Source organism: Mycena indigotica (assembly GCF_014461135.1).
Source record: "Mycena indigotica strain 171206Taipei chromosome Unknown Mind.scaff0013, whole genome shotgun sequence".
NCBI classification, from domain to species: domain Eukaryota; kingdom Fungi; phylum Basidiomycota; class Agaricomycetes; order Agaricales; family Mycenaceae; genus Mycena; species Mycena indigotica.
In genome coordinates, this window is record NW_023503012.1 from 488,327 (window position 1) to 501,564 (window position 13,238).

General features: G+C 50.8%; 5 protein-coding genes across 5 annotated transcripts; 3 read left to right on the plus strand and 2 right to left on the minus strand.

Annotated features, from left to right (window-relative positions):
* Window positions 1-1,153: 1,153 nt before the first annotated feature.
* MIND_01263200 (DDE family endonuclease) lies at window positions 1,154-3,108 on the plus strand (the record flags this gene model as incomplete). The annotated part of the gene is made up of 4 exons (XM_037369114.1): window positions 1,154-1,369; window positions 1,418-1,573; window positions 1,623-2,734; window positions 2,784-3,108. 4 exons carry the CDS (start codon window positions 1,154-1,156, stop codon window positions 3,106-3,108), a joined length of 1,809 nt encoding a protein of 602 aa, XP_037214320.1.
* Window positions 3,109-3,676: 568 nt separating this feature from the next.
* On the plus strand, window positions 3,677-4,416 carry MIND_01263300 (uncharacterized protein; the record flags this gene model as incomplete). Its single annotated transcript, XM_037369115.1, has 2 exons — window positions 3,677-3,815; window positions 3,863-4,416. The coding sequence occupies 2 exons, from the start codon at window positions 3,677-3,679 to the stop codon at window positions 4,036-4,038; spliced, it is 315 nt and encodes a 104-aa protein (XP_037214321.1). The 3' UTR covers window positions 4,039-4,416.
* Window positions 4,417-7,550: 3,134 nt separating this feature from the next.
* On the minus strand, window positions 7,551-8,123 carry MIND_01263400 (ANK-REP-REGION domain-containing protein; the record flags this gene model as incomplete). The annotated part of the gene is made up of 5 exons (XM_037369116.1): window positions 7,551-7,579; window positions 7,628-7,780; window positions 7,829-7,866; window positions 7,918-8,008; window positions 8,063-8,123. 5 exons carry the CDS (start codon window positions 8,121-8,123, stop codon window positions 7,551-7,553), a joined length of 372 nt encoding a protein of 123 aa, XP_037214322.1.
* Window positions 8,124-9,270: 1,147 nt separating this feature from the next.
* Window positions 9,271-10,197, minus strand: MIND_01263500 (Zinc finger protein 286A-like; the record flags this gene model as incomplete). The annotated part of the gene is made up of 3 exons (XM_037369117.1): window positions 9,926-10,197; window positions 9,803-9,874; window positions 9,271-9,751 (listed from the first exon to the last, which is right to left on the minus strand). Exons 1-3 carry the CDS (start codon window positions 10,186-10,188, stop codon window positions 9,271-9,273), a joined length of 816 nt encoding a protein of 271 aa, XP_037214323.1. The 5' UTR covers window positions 10,189-10,197.
* A 929-nt stretch (window positions 10,198-11,126) lies between these two features.
* Window positions 11,127-12,815, plus strand: MIND_01263600 (uncharacterized protein; the record flags this gene model as incomplete). Its single annotated transcript, XM_037369118.1, has 5 exons — window positions 11,127-11,412; window positions 11,467-11,925; window positions 11,971-12,153; window positions 12,206-12,555; window positions 12,603-12,815. 5 exons carry the CDS (start codon window positions 11,127-11,129, stop codon window positions 12,813-12,815), a joined length of 1,491 nt encoding a protein of 496 aa, XP_037214324.1.
* Window positions 12,816-13,238: the final 423 nt, after the last annotated feature.

Here is a 13,238-nt window from a genome sequence, read left to right on the forward strand (position 1 = left end):
GGGGGGGTGATGTCAGGGGAACCTCCCTTTCAGCCCGGAATCGCCCTGATTCTGACTCCGGTGATCGCATCACCGCCATCAATCACATCACCGCCTCCGCCTGGCGATCCCCCTGGGACCTGGCCTGCGACATGGCGCAGGCATACTGCATGGAGCAACGATCAATCTTGGCGCGTCAAGAGCGCAGTATATAGTTCAGCTACCTAGCAGGCGGACCCTTAGAGTTTCTTCTCTTTGGATCCTCCCCTGCTAGGTCAGCTTCCTTTGTATTTGCTTACTGTTATTCACTCCTTTGGATCCTCCCCTGCTAGGACCTTGACCTCAGGCCTCCAGGGTTGCCCTTACAGGGTCAGGGTCGACCCGCAGGGTTTCAGGGTAGGGTCTGTCAGGGTCAGGGTCAGGGTATGGCAATTTCTAAACCCGGCCAAACCCGGACCCTTTCAGGGTCAACCCGGAGGGTCCAATGAGCCGTTGTGATTTAACAATTCCCTATTTAAACTTGATTTTTGTGAGTTTTTAAGAGACAAAAAAAATCATATGTCACTTATGTCACTCATGTGACATGTGACATATGAGTGAACTGTATTAAATATGCTTGAAATATTAAGGAATAGGCCCCATATGCTATATCTGAGCCAATATCATACAGCAAAATGTATCTTATGTTGAAATTATTGTCCCAAATACATCTTTTACTTCCATGTCTCCAACCCGTGGGTCAACCCGGACCCGGTTGGACCCGTACCCGGAAGGGTCAGGGTTAGTCAGGGTCAGGGTCAGGGTCGGCCTTCTAAGACCTGGACCCGGACCCGTGCTCAACCCTAGGACTCATACCTATGAGCCTTGGGGAGCTTTACGATGAAGTCGACAGAAACAGTGTGCCAATGCTCTGGGGGTGTTTACCCTTTGGGTATTTAGTACAGTGCGCGTGACCACTTGTCTGAGGGGTCCCGGCAACGCCGGGAAAATTTTTGTAGATTTTTAGACATTTTTTTTCGAAATCAACTTGCAAAAATACGTCGATTTATCACTTCAGATGCATTTTCCCCACGGTGTATCACTTTTTGGCCAGAATTCACCGTTTCTGGTTGCCGGGCCGGTAACTCCACGGCTTACCCACGACCACATTGCCAAGCTTCGACGTGTCAACAAAATGCCCCGGACCGCGAATTCACGCGTCCGCGCCGCTGCAACGTCCAGAGAAGCTGCTAAGAGGAATGTCAGAGACCAAGGAGACTCAGACTACGAAGATGAACCTACCCCACCTTCTCCACCACGCACCGCCATTACTTCGTTCTTCCATCGCGTCGCTACGGTCCCGAAGAACGTGTCTGCTGGGGTCAAACGCGGTGCCAAGTCCGCAGAAGAGGTGCGTCGCCTGCTCTCCCACTATGGATTTCTTCTGAGATCTCGACAGCTTCTGAATAGGAAACGCCGACGCGAGAACGACGACTTGATTGACAAGTCTGCACCAAAGAAGCAATCACGAATGACGATCTATCGAGAGGAGAAAGGCTTAACGAAGAAGGCACGCGCAAAAAATATGCACATAACAAGCTCATCGTTCTTTGTGGTGCGATAATCACTTTTACATTCTAACCCACTCGCTGAGATATGAACAGAAACCGACGATGCCCGCTTTAGACAGCGTGCCTTTATTCCTTCCCAATGGCCAGCCACTCAATTCACCTGCCCCATCACCTCCCACATCGATTCTTCCACCTATCGAGATTGATTCGGATTCAGACATTGAAATCACCGATATTCCCAATGGCAGCCCTGCCTCGATGGACTCTGACATCGAGATGCCTCATGTCGACGTGTTACTCGTTGATGCAGAAGTCCCCACGGACATTCCAGCCTGCGAACCTGCCTCTTTCGCAGTGGAACCTCCTTCTGACGAAGGCCCTGCTGGAACTGAAGACGATGCCGAGCTGGAGTCGCCTGCCAACCTGTCTCTCGCAGCAATCAACATCCAGTACGACTCTTTCAAGCTGAAGCTTGATCGTTATGGCAGTAAACACTGTTCGGCCAGAGCAATCGCGAAGGACACAACGTCAAAAGCTGCCAACCGCAAACTGGTGGTCCTCGCACTTCAAGAATACGCGAAGCAGCGCAGAAATTTAGAGCGCGAGCGGGTCATGCTTGCCCAGCAGATCGACTGCGCAACCCCGCTGGCTCGCTACAAACTTCGCCAGCGTCTTGCCAAAATCAAGCCCGAGGTTCGAGCGAGTGAGCGCGTTGCATACCAGCAAGGGAAAACAAAGTACTGGGCCAGAAACCTGCGGTCTATTGCGCGTGAATTTCTGGCAACTGGGGAGATTGCTGAAAGCAATCAGGGCAAAGGCGCTCATCACGCAACTCATTTCGACAACCCTGATGTCAAGCCACGACTGGATGCATTCTGCAAGCGTCTCATCCCTCCAGAGAAGCCTTGGCGGCCTCAAGAAAGGCGAACGTGTATGTGCCTGCTTCACTTTATTTTCGATACTTGTACTCATGGAACACCACAGATCTCTCCGCAACGGCTGCGGAAATATGTCAATGAGTTTCTTCTGCCGGAACTCGAGATCACAACGACCATATCGCTCTCGACTGCCCTTGCCTGGCTCAAGAAGCTTGGATACAGCATCAAGAAATATCAAAAGGGCATCTATTTCGACGGTCATGAGCGACCAGATGTAGTCCAGAAACGAAAGGAATTCATTAAAGAGATGCTCTCGACGATTTTACCGTGCGTACTCTCTTGGAAATCAAGTGAACTCTTCTGACCTCTCCCCTAGCCTTTCATATCAATATGACGACGTCCCCTTCAACAAGGACGACCCAACGGATGATCCCAAAGCAAAACGACCCATTCGAGAGGTCCCGCCAACGCTCAAAGATGGACAAAAAATATTCTACCCGATATTCCACGACGAGACCTCAATTCACGCCAACGACCAGACTCGTTATGTGTGGGAACGAGAAGACGAGCACGAGCTGCGGAGCAAGAGTCGTGGACGCATCGTCCACGTTTCTGACTTCATAATCGAGCACTGCGGTCGGTTGTACCTTAGCGCGCGGCGGAAATCGAACAACAACTCAGGTTACCAAGACGTCCGCTGAGTCCAGCGGAGGAAGAGCAACAACATGCAATGTGGCGGGTGGTAATGAAGGTGGTGGCGAAGGATGCAGCGGGTGTTGGGGAGAAGAGGATGAAGGCTATCCTGAAGGGTCAGAAGCCGAAGAAGACGAAGAATAAAAAAAAGGCGGTGGAACCCAAGCCCTGCAATGCACCAGCAACCGACCGAACCTTCGGAAGGCGTCGATTGGACTCTGCCTCCACCACCAGCTCCATTCTCGCGTTACCGCTGTGAAGCATTCGACGCACGTCGAATCATCTATCCAGGCTCTGGTCATGACGCGTGGTGGGATATGCCTCAGCTCATTGCACAGGCAAGTTCCCTTTTCTATTCTGAGATCTAATCTAACCCAACAACAGACTCGCAACGCTATCGACATCTTTGAAGCAAAATATCCTGAAGGCATTGCCGTCTTCATTTTCGACTGCTCGTCCGCCCACGAAGCATTTGCCAGTGACGCGTTGCTTGCTCAGAAGATGAACCGAAACCCTGGCGGTCAACAACCAAAGATGCACTCCACAATCAATCCAGCAACAGGCTGACCCCAGAGCATGGTCTTCGAGGAGGCGGACAATGCTGTCGACAAGGATGGGAACTCACTCACAGGACTTCCCAAGGGCATGGAGCAGGTTCTTCGGGAGCGAAACATGCTCCCAGCGCTCGAGACAGCAGCATCGAAACGGGAAGTTGGTGGGAAGCTGGTCGGCGTCTGCAATGACTGCTTGCGATCTCAAAAGGCTCGTGGACGCTGAAGCAAAAGCTCAACGAGAAAGCAATGAGCCGACTGTCAATGGAGATCCAGACGCAGAGTCTTTCTTTGACGACGAACAGCGTCCAAGCGACTGCTGCATGCGACGGGCTCTTGAGTGTCAACCCGACTTCAAGACTGAAAAGCCGCTGCTCCAGGTTCTGATCGAGAAGCGAGCGCACAAGTGCCTTTTCCTTCCTCGTTTCCACTGTGAGTTGAATCCGATCGAGATGTACTGGTGCGAGACAAAGCGTCGTCAGTGTTTCTTTCCCAGTTCTTGAGTGCTCTTAACGCTTGCTGTCAGGTTTTCGCGAGAAGGCCGATGGGACGTTCCCAACCGCCCAGCGACTGGTTCACAAATGTCTGGACGCTGTTCCCATAGACAGCATTCGGCGCTTCTTCCGCCACTGCTTCCGCTATATGGATGCATATCGTCGTGACCTCAATCCGCAGCAGGCAGCTTATGCAGTCAAAAAGTACACCTCCCATCGCCGAATTCCAGCAAATATAATGATGGATATTAATATTTTGAACCGTTCTTAGCCTCTAGTACCTCTATGGACTTAAAATAAACTATTCTGGACAGTGCCGGAGTGATGCCGAGTGATGCCGATCAATGCCGAGGTGATTTCCCACGTGTATCACTTTTCTGAGGTAAGATTTTTCAAAACCTTGATAGATTCCTTAGATATTTTAACTTGGTGTACCTATGGCCTATAGCTTTCATTTGCTGCATTCTTGGAACTACATGATGGTAAGTAAAAAAGAACGGGTGGTCATCTTTTTTGGGATGACAGCACCACTGATCCGGCATTCAAGATGTGGTCACACGCACTGTATATTGGATAGATCCTTGCAAAGGTTGGGCTCTCCGAACTTGTCTTAGTCTAGAATCCCCAACTGCCAAGTATGATCTAGTATGTTTCGACTAGTTCTTGAGTATTTAACTCCCTAGTTGACCATTCAGGACTCATGTCAACTCTGAGACTTGTGCTGAGTAACAAAATTGACAAAAATAGTTGTTTCCTAGTCTGGCCCAGACTGCTGCTTATTATTGGAATCTAACATTTGTTTATAACACTCTTCATTTTCTATAGTTTGTTTCACACTATCATCTCTACCTCACTATCAGCATACTGATTTCATATTTAGGATTTAGACTGGGCTGATATCATAATCATAGTATTTAGAATATTTAATAGTTATTTAAAGCTATTGATTTATGGTTAATGCTACTTACATACTTATACACTTGATGCTAACAGAAGTTGCACCATTTCAGTGTGATGATTAGTTGCAGCACCATGCAGAGCCATTTTACCATTGCTTTCTATCATATTCACCCATGTGCCTAATGCTATCAGCAGTTTCATAGCTATCCACCTGTGCACCTGATGCTAGTAGAAGTTTCACCACTTCTGTGTGTCTATACCTTGCAGCAGCATGTAGAGCTGTTATTCCGTAGCTGGTCCCCTTATTCACCTGTGCACCTGATGCTAGAAGGAGTTGCACTACTTCTTTGTGGCCCTTAGTTGCAGCAATCTGGAGAGCTGATCCACGGTAGCTGGCCTCCCTATCCACCTGTGCACCTGATGATAGAAGAAGTTCCACCACTTCTGTGTGTCCCCTAGTTGCAGCACTATGCAGAGGTGTTGTGGTATAGCTATCCCCCTTATCCACCTGTGCACCAGCTGCTATCAGAAGTTGTACCACTTCTGTTTGTCCTATCTTTGCAGCAGCATGAAGAGCTGTTATACCGTCGCAATCCCCCTTATCCACCTGTGCACCAGATGCCAGCAGAAGTTGCACCACTTCTGTGTGCCCCTCAGTTGCAGCAGTATACAGAGCTGTTCTAGTGTGGCAGTTCACCATATCTACCTGTGCACCTGATACAAGCAGAAGTTGTACCACTTCTGTGTGTCCCATCTCTGCAGCAGCATGTAGAGCTGTCATACCATAGCTGGTGCCCTTATTCACCTGTGCACCAGATGCTAGTAGAAGTTGTACCACTTTTATGTGTCCCTTACTTACAGCATCATGCAGAGCTGTTCTAGTGTTGCTGTCCACCATATCTACCTGTGCACCTGATGCAAGCAGAAGTCGCACCACCACTATGTTGTCATTAGATGCAGCAACATGAAGAGAGGACCCCTCTTGTGGATCAATATAGTTCTGAAGCTTTAATATCTTGAGAGGAATTCCAACTATCTTTCTCCTCTGAAGCAACATTTGCATCATTGAGGGATCACTATTCCATGATGCAATCCAGATTTCATATTTCCCAGTTCTTTTCTTTAGAAGGTGTTCTGCTAACTCTTTTAGATTGCCTGCAATGGCAATATATACTGGCTTTACAAACTTGAGCCCTTGAAGAATATACCATGGCATTCCCCAGTCAAAACCCCATCTTTTCTTCCAGATTCTATGCTGTGCCATATAATCCAAAAACTGGATAAACTTGACATGTAGCTGGAATCCTGCACTTCTTGCTACATGTGCTAAGATATGAGGAGTATATGATACTAAGGGATACCTTAGTAATATATCTTCATTGTTCATCTCAGGTGATATTAAATAAATATAACTCATGAGAGTTTCTATAATCAAGATGTCCATATTCAGAAAGTCTGAGGATCTTAAACTCTCCAGATACTCCTGTGTAGTGTAGTGCACAAGACGTATGATATTTGATCCACTATCTTGGAGTAAAAGACCACAACAGATCTTGATAATATGATCAATTTTAACAATTTGGTTCCTAGTAGGATGAGTCTGTTTTCCTGGTTCCATTGCAAGAGCTGTTTGTAGCTCAGCACTTGTTAATGGCCGTTTTGCATGTGATACCCATCCCAGAGCTTGCAAGGCAAGATTTCTCTGGTTCGTAGGCTGTAGCTTAATGTGTTCTATTGTTTGCTGATATGTTGGAGCTAACCCCTCACATAAGCCTTGAAGTGTATTTTCAAGGGCTCCTCGAGTGAAGACTTCACTTAGCAGTTGGATCTGCAGCTTAACAATTAAGAACCTAGTAAAAATATTTATCTTTGTATACTCTTATTTTATATAAAATGCACTGACATTCCTTTTGATTTACTTATTATCTTGCTAATAATTTGATCTGTAAGAGCCTCATCCTTTTCTATGAGTGCTGCCAAGGTATGATATTTCTTGATCTGTGTTGATATATAAACTCTCATGTCTTCTTCATTTGCTTGAAGTTCAAGAAAAGTGAGAGGAAGATGACCTGGGTATGAGAGATGGGGTCTAGATGTGATCATCAAATTTACATTTGCCCCCAAATTGAGAAAATCATTAACAAGTGTGTGTGGCTCTTGCTCCATATACTCATCTAGTGCATCAATAATAATATACAGAGAGTTAAGCTTCTGGGCTGCCGATAGGATCAGTCGCCGGATGTCATTTAAGCTTGGAGTGGTTCCTTTCTCTAAATGCAATTCAAAGAGAGCTGTTGCCTGAATGATATCTTTCTGTATGATCAGCTGTCTCCATATTGCTCCTAGAAGATTCTGTGCAGTTTGCATCTGGCTTTCCTTATAATTGAGATAGAGCATGGCTATCCCAATCTTGGGATCTCTCTCTTTAACCTCCAAAAAATAATCCACTACTTTAGACCTGTATAGCAAATTTTATATATGTCTAATTTCATCAAGCAAGTTATCTTACACAAGAACTGTTTTGCCCATTCCAGCTAGTTTGGTTAATGAAAAAGATGATCAGACATGTGCTCATGACATACGAATTCCAGAACACCAAAGGATTCTACCTGAATGTTCTTTCCATCCTAGAAATTCTGGGTGCTGCAAGAGCCAATCGCTAGTGTTCTCCTGTCGTTCATTCTGAATTGCCTGATGCCGAGGAAACATATTAATTGGGGAGATCCAATTAATGACTTGAAAAGTCATTATTGAAAGGTACCTAAATAATTGCATTGACTCACCTTTTGATCTTTCAGGACCATCAGGAGCAGTATATGTTCTGAGCCATTATAGTTTATTTGTATGCTGCATATAAAAACAGATACCATACCGGTAGTCATTGAAATTCACAGTTGCCCCCTGGCCTGTCCCACCCTGGCCTCCATGGTGGCCTCCAGCTCCTCCAGCACCCCCAGTACCACCTCAATATCAAGTCAGAGGTTTCACATCTATTTCAACTTGAATGAGCCACTGACCATAGAGCCTAAGGTTGATTCCCGGTGGTACATCTGAATCTGACATCCAATTTGTAGACATTGTTGTAGTGAGAAGGGATGCGAAAGCTATCGTGCTTGTGCTGGTGGCGGTCAAGAGCAACGGGCGGCGACCGCATGGCGTGTGACTACATGGAGTTACTGACCACGATGCAGATGTGATGCAAGAATCATTCATTCCGGCCGTCTAAGCTGCTGTAGCACAAGTCCAACGTAGGATTTTTACCCACGGTGACAGGCCGCAACAGGCAGCCCGGGCCGCGCCGCATACAGCGGCGGCCCGCGGTTTTCACCATTCCGCTATGGTCGTCGCAATCCATAAATAGGCATCAGAGCCATTGCATATATCGCTATGAGGAGCATTCTCCGAGTCACGCAGGACGGTCATCGCGCGAAGTACTGCCCCATTGAACAATTTCAAAAGGTAAACGGGCTTATCATCTGGCCGGCGCTGCTCAGTGTCTCTCTATCGCGCGGAGGCAGTCTGCGTCAAACCGGAGCCTTTTCTCGTCACAAACACGTCTAGCCCTTTCTCCAACACCAGCGTTCTCTTTGCGTCGAGATACGGTGCCAGTGACATCGTCGACCGCCGTGCAACTTGGGCAGAGCCGGCGCGCAACGAGTCGACAACGAGGCTGAATCGGAGGGCAGTCAGACTCGGCGTGGTTGGCAAGAAGGAAGAAACGAGGCGGCGAACGAGACTTTAATTCACAACGGGACATATCATGTGCAGACTCGGATACAGACAGGTTACAGGTAAGTATTTGCAATGCAGGAAGAACTATTGCTACACAAACATAAGGAGAGAAAAGAGAAGACACCCCTACGTGTCCCAGCACCGCCGTTCCGCCGCCAACATCGCGTCAAAATCGATCCTCTGCCACGCCGCGTCATCGACGGACGTGCCGGCATTACCGTGAGCATTATGTGCGTACCCGGGCGCGAGCACCGGCGGCGCTTGAGCGGGCCCGGCAGCCTGAGCCCGGGCGTATGCAAGCGCCACGAGGTCCGCAGGGGAGTAGGTCGGTCCGGCGATGGGCGATGGCCCGGGGCCGTATCCGGGCTCCGGGTAGGGAAAGGCCGAGGCGGTGGGGAATATGAGCTGCGACGGCGGAGGCGGCTGAGCAGGGTATGGGTGCGCCGGGCCGGGAACGGGAGTGAGGAAAGCGGAAGGATGTGGTCGGAAGTGGCTAGGCGGGGGGTACAGAGGGTGGTGCGAGGTGCGATTGTGGTTGGGGCGGCCCGAAGGAAGCCGCCCATGGTGGCATTATCGTAGACGCGGGGAGAGGGGAAGCGGGGAAGTTAAACGTCGCCTGCAGTGACACTGAGAGCTGCGGCATAGCGAGGCTTGACTGGGGCGGGAAGGGCATTGGTGGTGGCACATTTGGAGCAGCAAAACTAAACGCGAGCTGCGCGTAAGACGGCGACAGCTGCCCCGAGGTGCCCGCCGCCGGGATCTGATTCGTCGGCGTCTTTTCGGTTGGCGCGATGTCAGCATTTGCGGCGTCGAGGTCCAACCGAGCCGGGCGCTTCCCCTTCCCCTTAGCCCTCGCCTCCGCCATGCGCGCAACGTACACCTCCGGGTGCTTTTTCTCCTCGTGGCGCGTGACGCCGGCCAGGTCCCGCTTGCCCTCGCCACAGTAGCGACACTTGTGTGGCTTCTCGTCGGTGCTGGTAACACGTGAGCAGGGTGGCACGGGGTATTAGTCGGACAAAACGCACTGCACATTCATATGATTATCCCGCCCCGTCTTTGTCAGCGCCAAGAACGTGCATTCTGGGCACGTCCACGACCTGCAACTCCGCCATCAGCCTCCACCTCAACAAGAAAAAAGAACCACGCACTGCGCCAAGCGATCCGCCTCCCCGAGGTGAATTTTGCTGTGCCGCGCGAGGTCGGACGAGCGCTTGAACGCGAACCCGCAGTTGTCGCACTTGTGCGGCCGGTCCGGCGCGTCCGGCGGCGGCGGCCGGTACCCCCGGCCCCGCCCGTGCGTCTTCCCGTGGGACCTCGCCCGCGGCGAAGGGGCGGGGGCTGAGTGCAGTGTCGCGGCCTTGGCGCCGGTGGCCGCTGCGGGTTGCTTGCGTTGACGGTGGGTTACGGTCATCGTTGGGAGAGGCTAGTTGGAGTTGGAGTAGATGGGCGGCAAGGCCCCCGGACACCCCACCCCTTATACTCTCCCCAATCCCTCCCCCGTCGACCCACCCACCTGCCCAATAAGGCATACACCGGCCGCAGCCGACGACGTCCTTTGTGTTGCACGACGCTTTGATCGCGCATCGTGATGCGGCTGATGCGACCGTTCCCCTGGTTCTGCCACGTGGCGTGGGCAAGCAAAGCGTACCAGCCGGGGCCAGCGGCGGCGGTTAGGGGAGGGGAAAAGCGAGTGCGGGTGTATGTGCTGGGCAGATGGGATGGAGGAAGGAGTGTGGGTGTGGCGCAGCAAGCGAGGCGAACTGGTAGAGACTGTCTGGCGGCTGGGAGCGGGGATTATCATTCGTCACGCGCAACAAGTGTGCGTCTGCAGCTAGGGCACTTGAGTTGGTGCCGCCACGTGGCACACCGGTAGACGCGCCGACTGGGAGGCCGGGAAAGCGAATGGCACCTAAGAGCTGTGGATAGGCGGTAGATAGGGTGTGGCGACCGCCAGAGACTCTTGTGTTTGGCGATTCGCTGAAATTCTGTTCAAGCTATCGGCAGTCGCAGTGAGACGCTGCGTTATAGCCTGCCGGCGTCGGCGTCGGGCCAGGCCTCAGCGCCAGGCTTCCCTTGCCGGCCCACATCGTCGTGGTCGTTGTTAAGGAGCGAAATCGGATCATTTCGGGCATGACGACATCGTCGTTTCCGGAAGTACCACGTGGTGCCGGAATTCCCACGTCATCGCTGCTTCGGGCTCATGGCCCATGTCCGTGGAGCCCATGTCCTTAAATGGACATGGGTCGATGATCCGTTATGTTCCCTAGTTACCCGTGTGACCCGACCGCGTCACACGTCCCAAGTCGTTGACTTGTCTTCTGCTTCGCTGCTCACATCTCGACCTTCGCGATGGGACGTGATTCTTCCCACCCACAACAGCGCGGTACTCACGGAGGTGCACGGCGCGGTGCTGGCCGGCCTCCCAAGGACTCTGAATCAGCAGCCCAACTACGACCGTCTCGTACTGCACTGCCGCGCCATACTCCTCAGGCATCTCAAGTCGTGCCCGGCCCCTTCTTTCGACCACGACGGCCAACGCAGCCTGTACCTGGCGATGCCAGCAACACATTCTGGGCAGCTGCCCATCCCGAATCAACTGCATTGGATGGGGATACTGATGGTCTTGGTGGCTCTGGTGCGTGCTTTATTTCTTTTTTACATCCTCCACAAGCTTCACATCTCTATATAGGCATGACTACCAACGAAGTTCGGCAGCTTCAAGATGACCTCGGCTTTGTCTCGGAGAATGACGAGCACGCAGATATTGCGAGGGGCGATGCATTGGTGGACGAGAGCTTAATGGGAGAGGTTTTGGAGGAAGAGGAGAGAGTAGATGAAGAAGAAGACGACGCTAGACCTACGCTGTTGCCGGAGTCTTCAATAACACGATACTTGCGCTCTGTCAGAGATCGTGTCCAAGCTGAGATCGACATCCACGGTGAACCAATGTGCTACCGCCGCAACGATCTGTACGAACGAGCACCACACCAGCTCTTCGCACTTAAAGCCTGTTTTACGCGCACGCAGCAAGATGAGCATCCAGAGGACATTCTTTATGCGCGCGATGTGTGCATCTGGCTGCCACACCTGCTATTCGGTGCCCCAGACAGTTTCAAGTGTTTTTGTGGACGCAAACTGTCCCGCAATGGTGTGTGTTCAGTGTTTTGACCATTTCTTTTACTCACTCACGTAGGTTTCAATGATAAACCTATTGCTCGACGCGTTCGGTCAATGCCAGTCGACTTCTATCTCATGACGAATCGTTTCGTCTGTGACCCCCGTCGCATTGGTGATTCCGGCTGTGGGATGAATTCCCAAGGCACAGACCCACTCATCCTTGGTCAACTGCCCCGCTTTGTGCAAGAAGCATTCCCAGGTATGTTTTATTCGTATTCACACTGCCAGTGAGCAATGCTGAGATGATACAGCCTACATAATCACTCGCGCTGCCATTTCCAAGACACTTCTGTGGCAGATGCGAAATACATTCGCTACCCGGTTTGGTCCTGCGCCCTTCGCTGAGCTGATTTCCGAGATCCAATACCGCCACCATGCGGAGTGCGAGCTCATGTATGTTGCTGCTGCACACTTCTATGGGATTGTGAACGCCAATCGCTTTTCCGAATTCGGCAACAAGCTTCAATATAATGCCTCGCCACCAACTGTCTCGTACCTCAAGGGTGTGTTTACCGACTACATGACAGCACATCGAGTCTTCATTGACCGCTATGTTGCGAGTCTTCCGCTAACAATTGCCAAGGCAGACCACACCTTTGATGTAGGTTTAGCTGCACTACGCTTACTATATTGCTTATATCTCTACAGTTTCTCAAGTACATGGGTGGTTTCAAGGGTGAACACATCTTTACTGCTGCGTACATCATACTCAATGAGTGGGAGCAAAACCCGTGGCCATGTTCTGACTATGACCAAATCACTGGACTTCGTGAAGGATACATGGACACAGATTCAGGAGGGGTTGAAGGCAGCGAATCATCCTCCGACACAGATTGTATATACCGACTCTCCGCAGGGTAAGTACTTGTGGATGCAAATGACTAAGTCTAATTTCAAGTAGCGGAGCGCAATTTTCATGAGCAGCTTCACGTCGAACTATCGAAAAATGTCCAACCCATAACCGAGTGGACTGATCTCGAACCGTTTGCCCGCTCCCTCAACATTCCTCTTGCTTATTCAGATGACTCGATGCATATCGAGTCATTGGCAAGCGGGATTCTACAACAGTTCTACGGTGGCTCAGTTGCTATTGATGATGTTCATCTACTTGCTCTAGATATCAGTTATCAACCACCTAGCATGCCAGGTGCCCGCTACTCAATATCGAGCATTCAGATGCGGACTGTTTTTGGTATCTATGTCAGGGGAACCCCCGCTTCGGCCTCCTTCGGACCCTCCGAACGCATCCGAGGCGCATCCGACCGGCACCCCCTCGGACCCTCC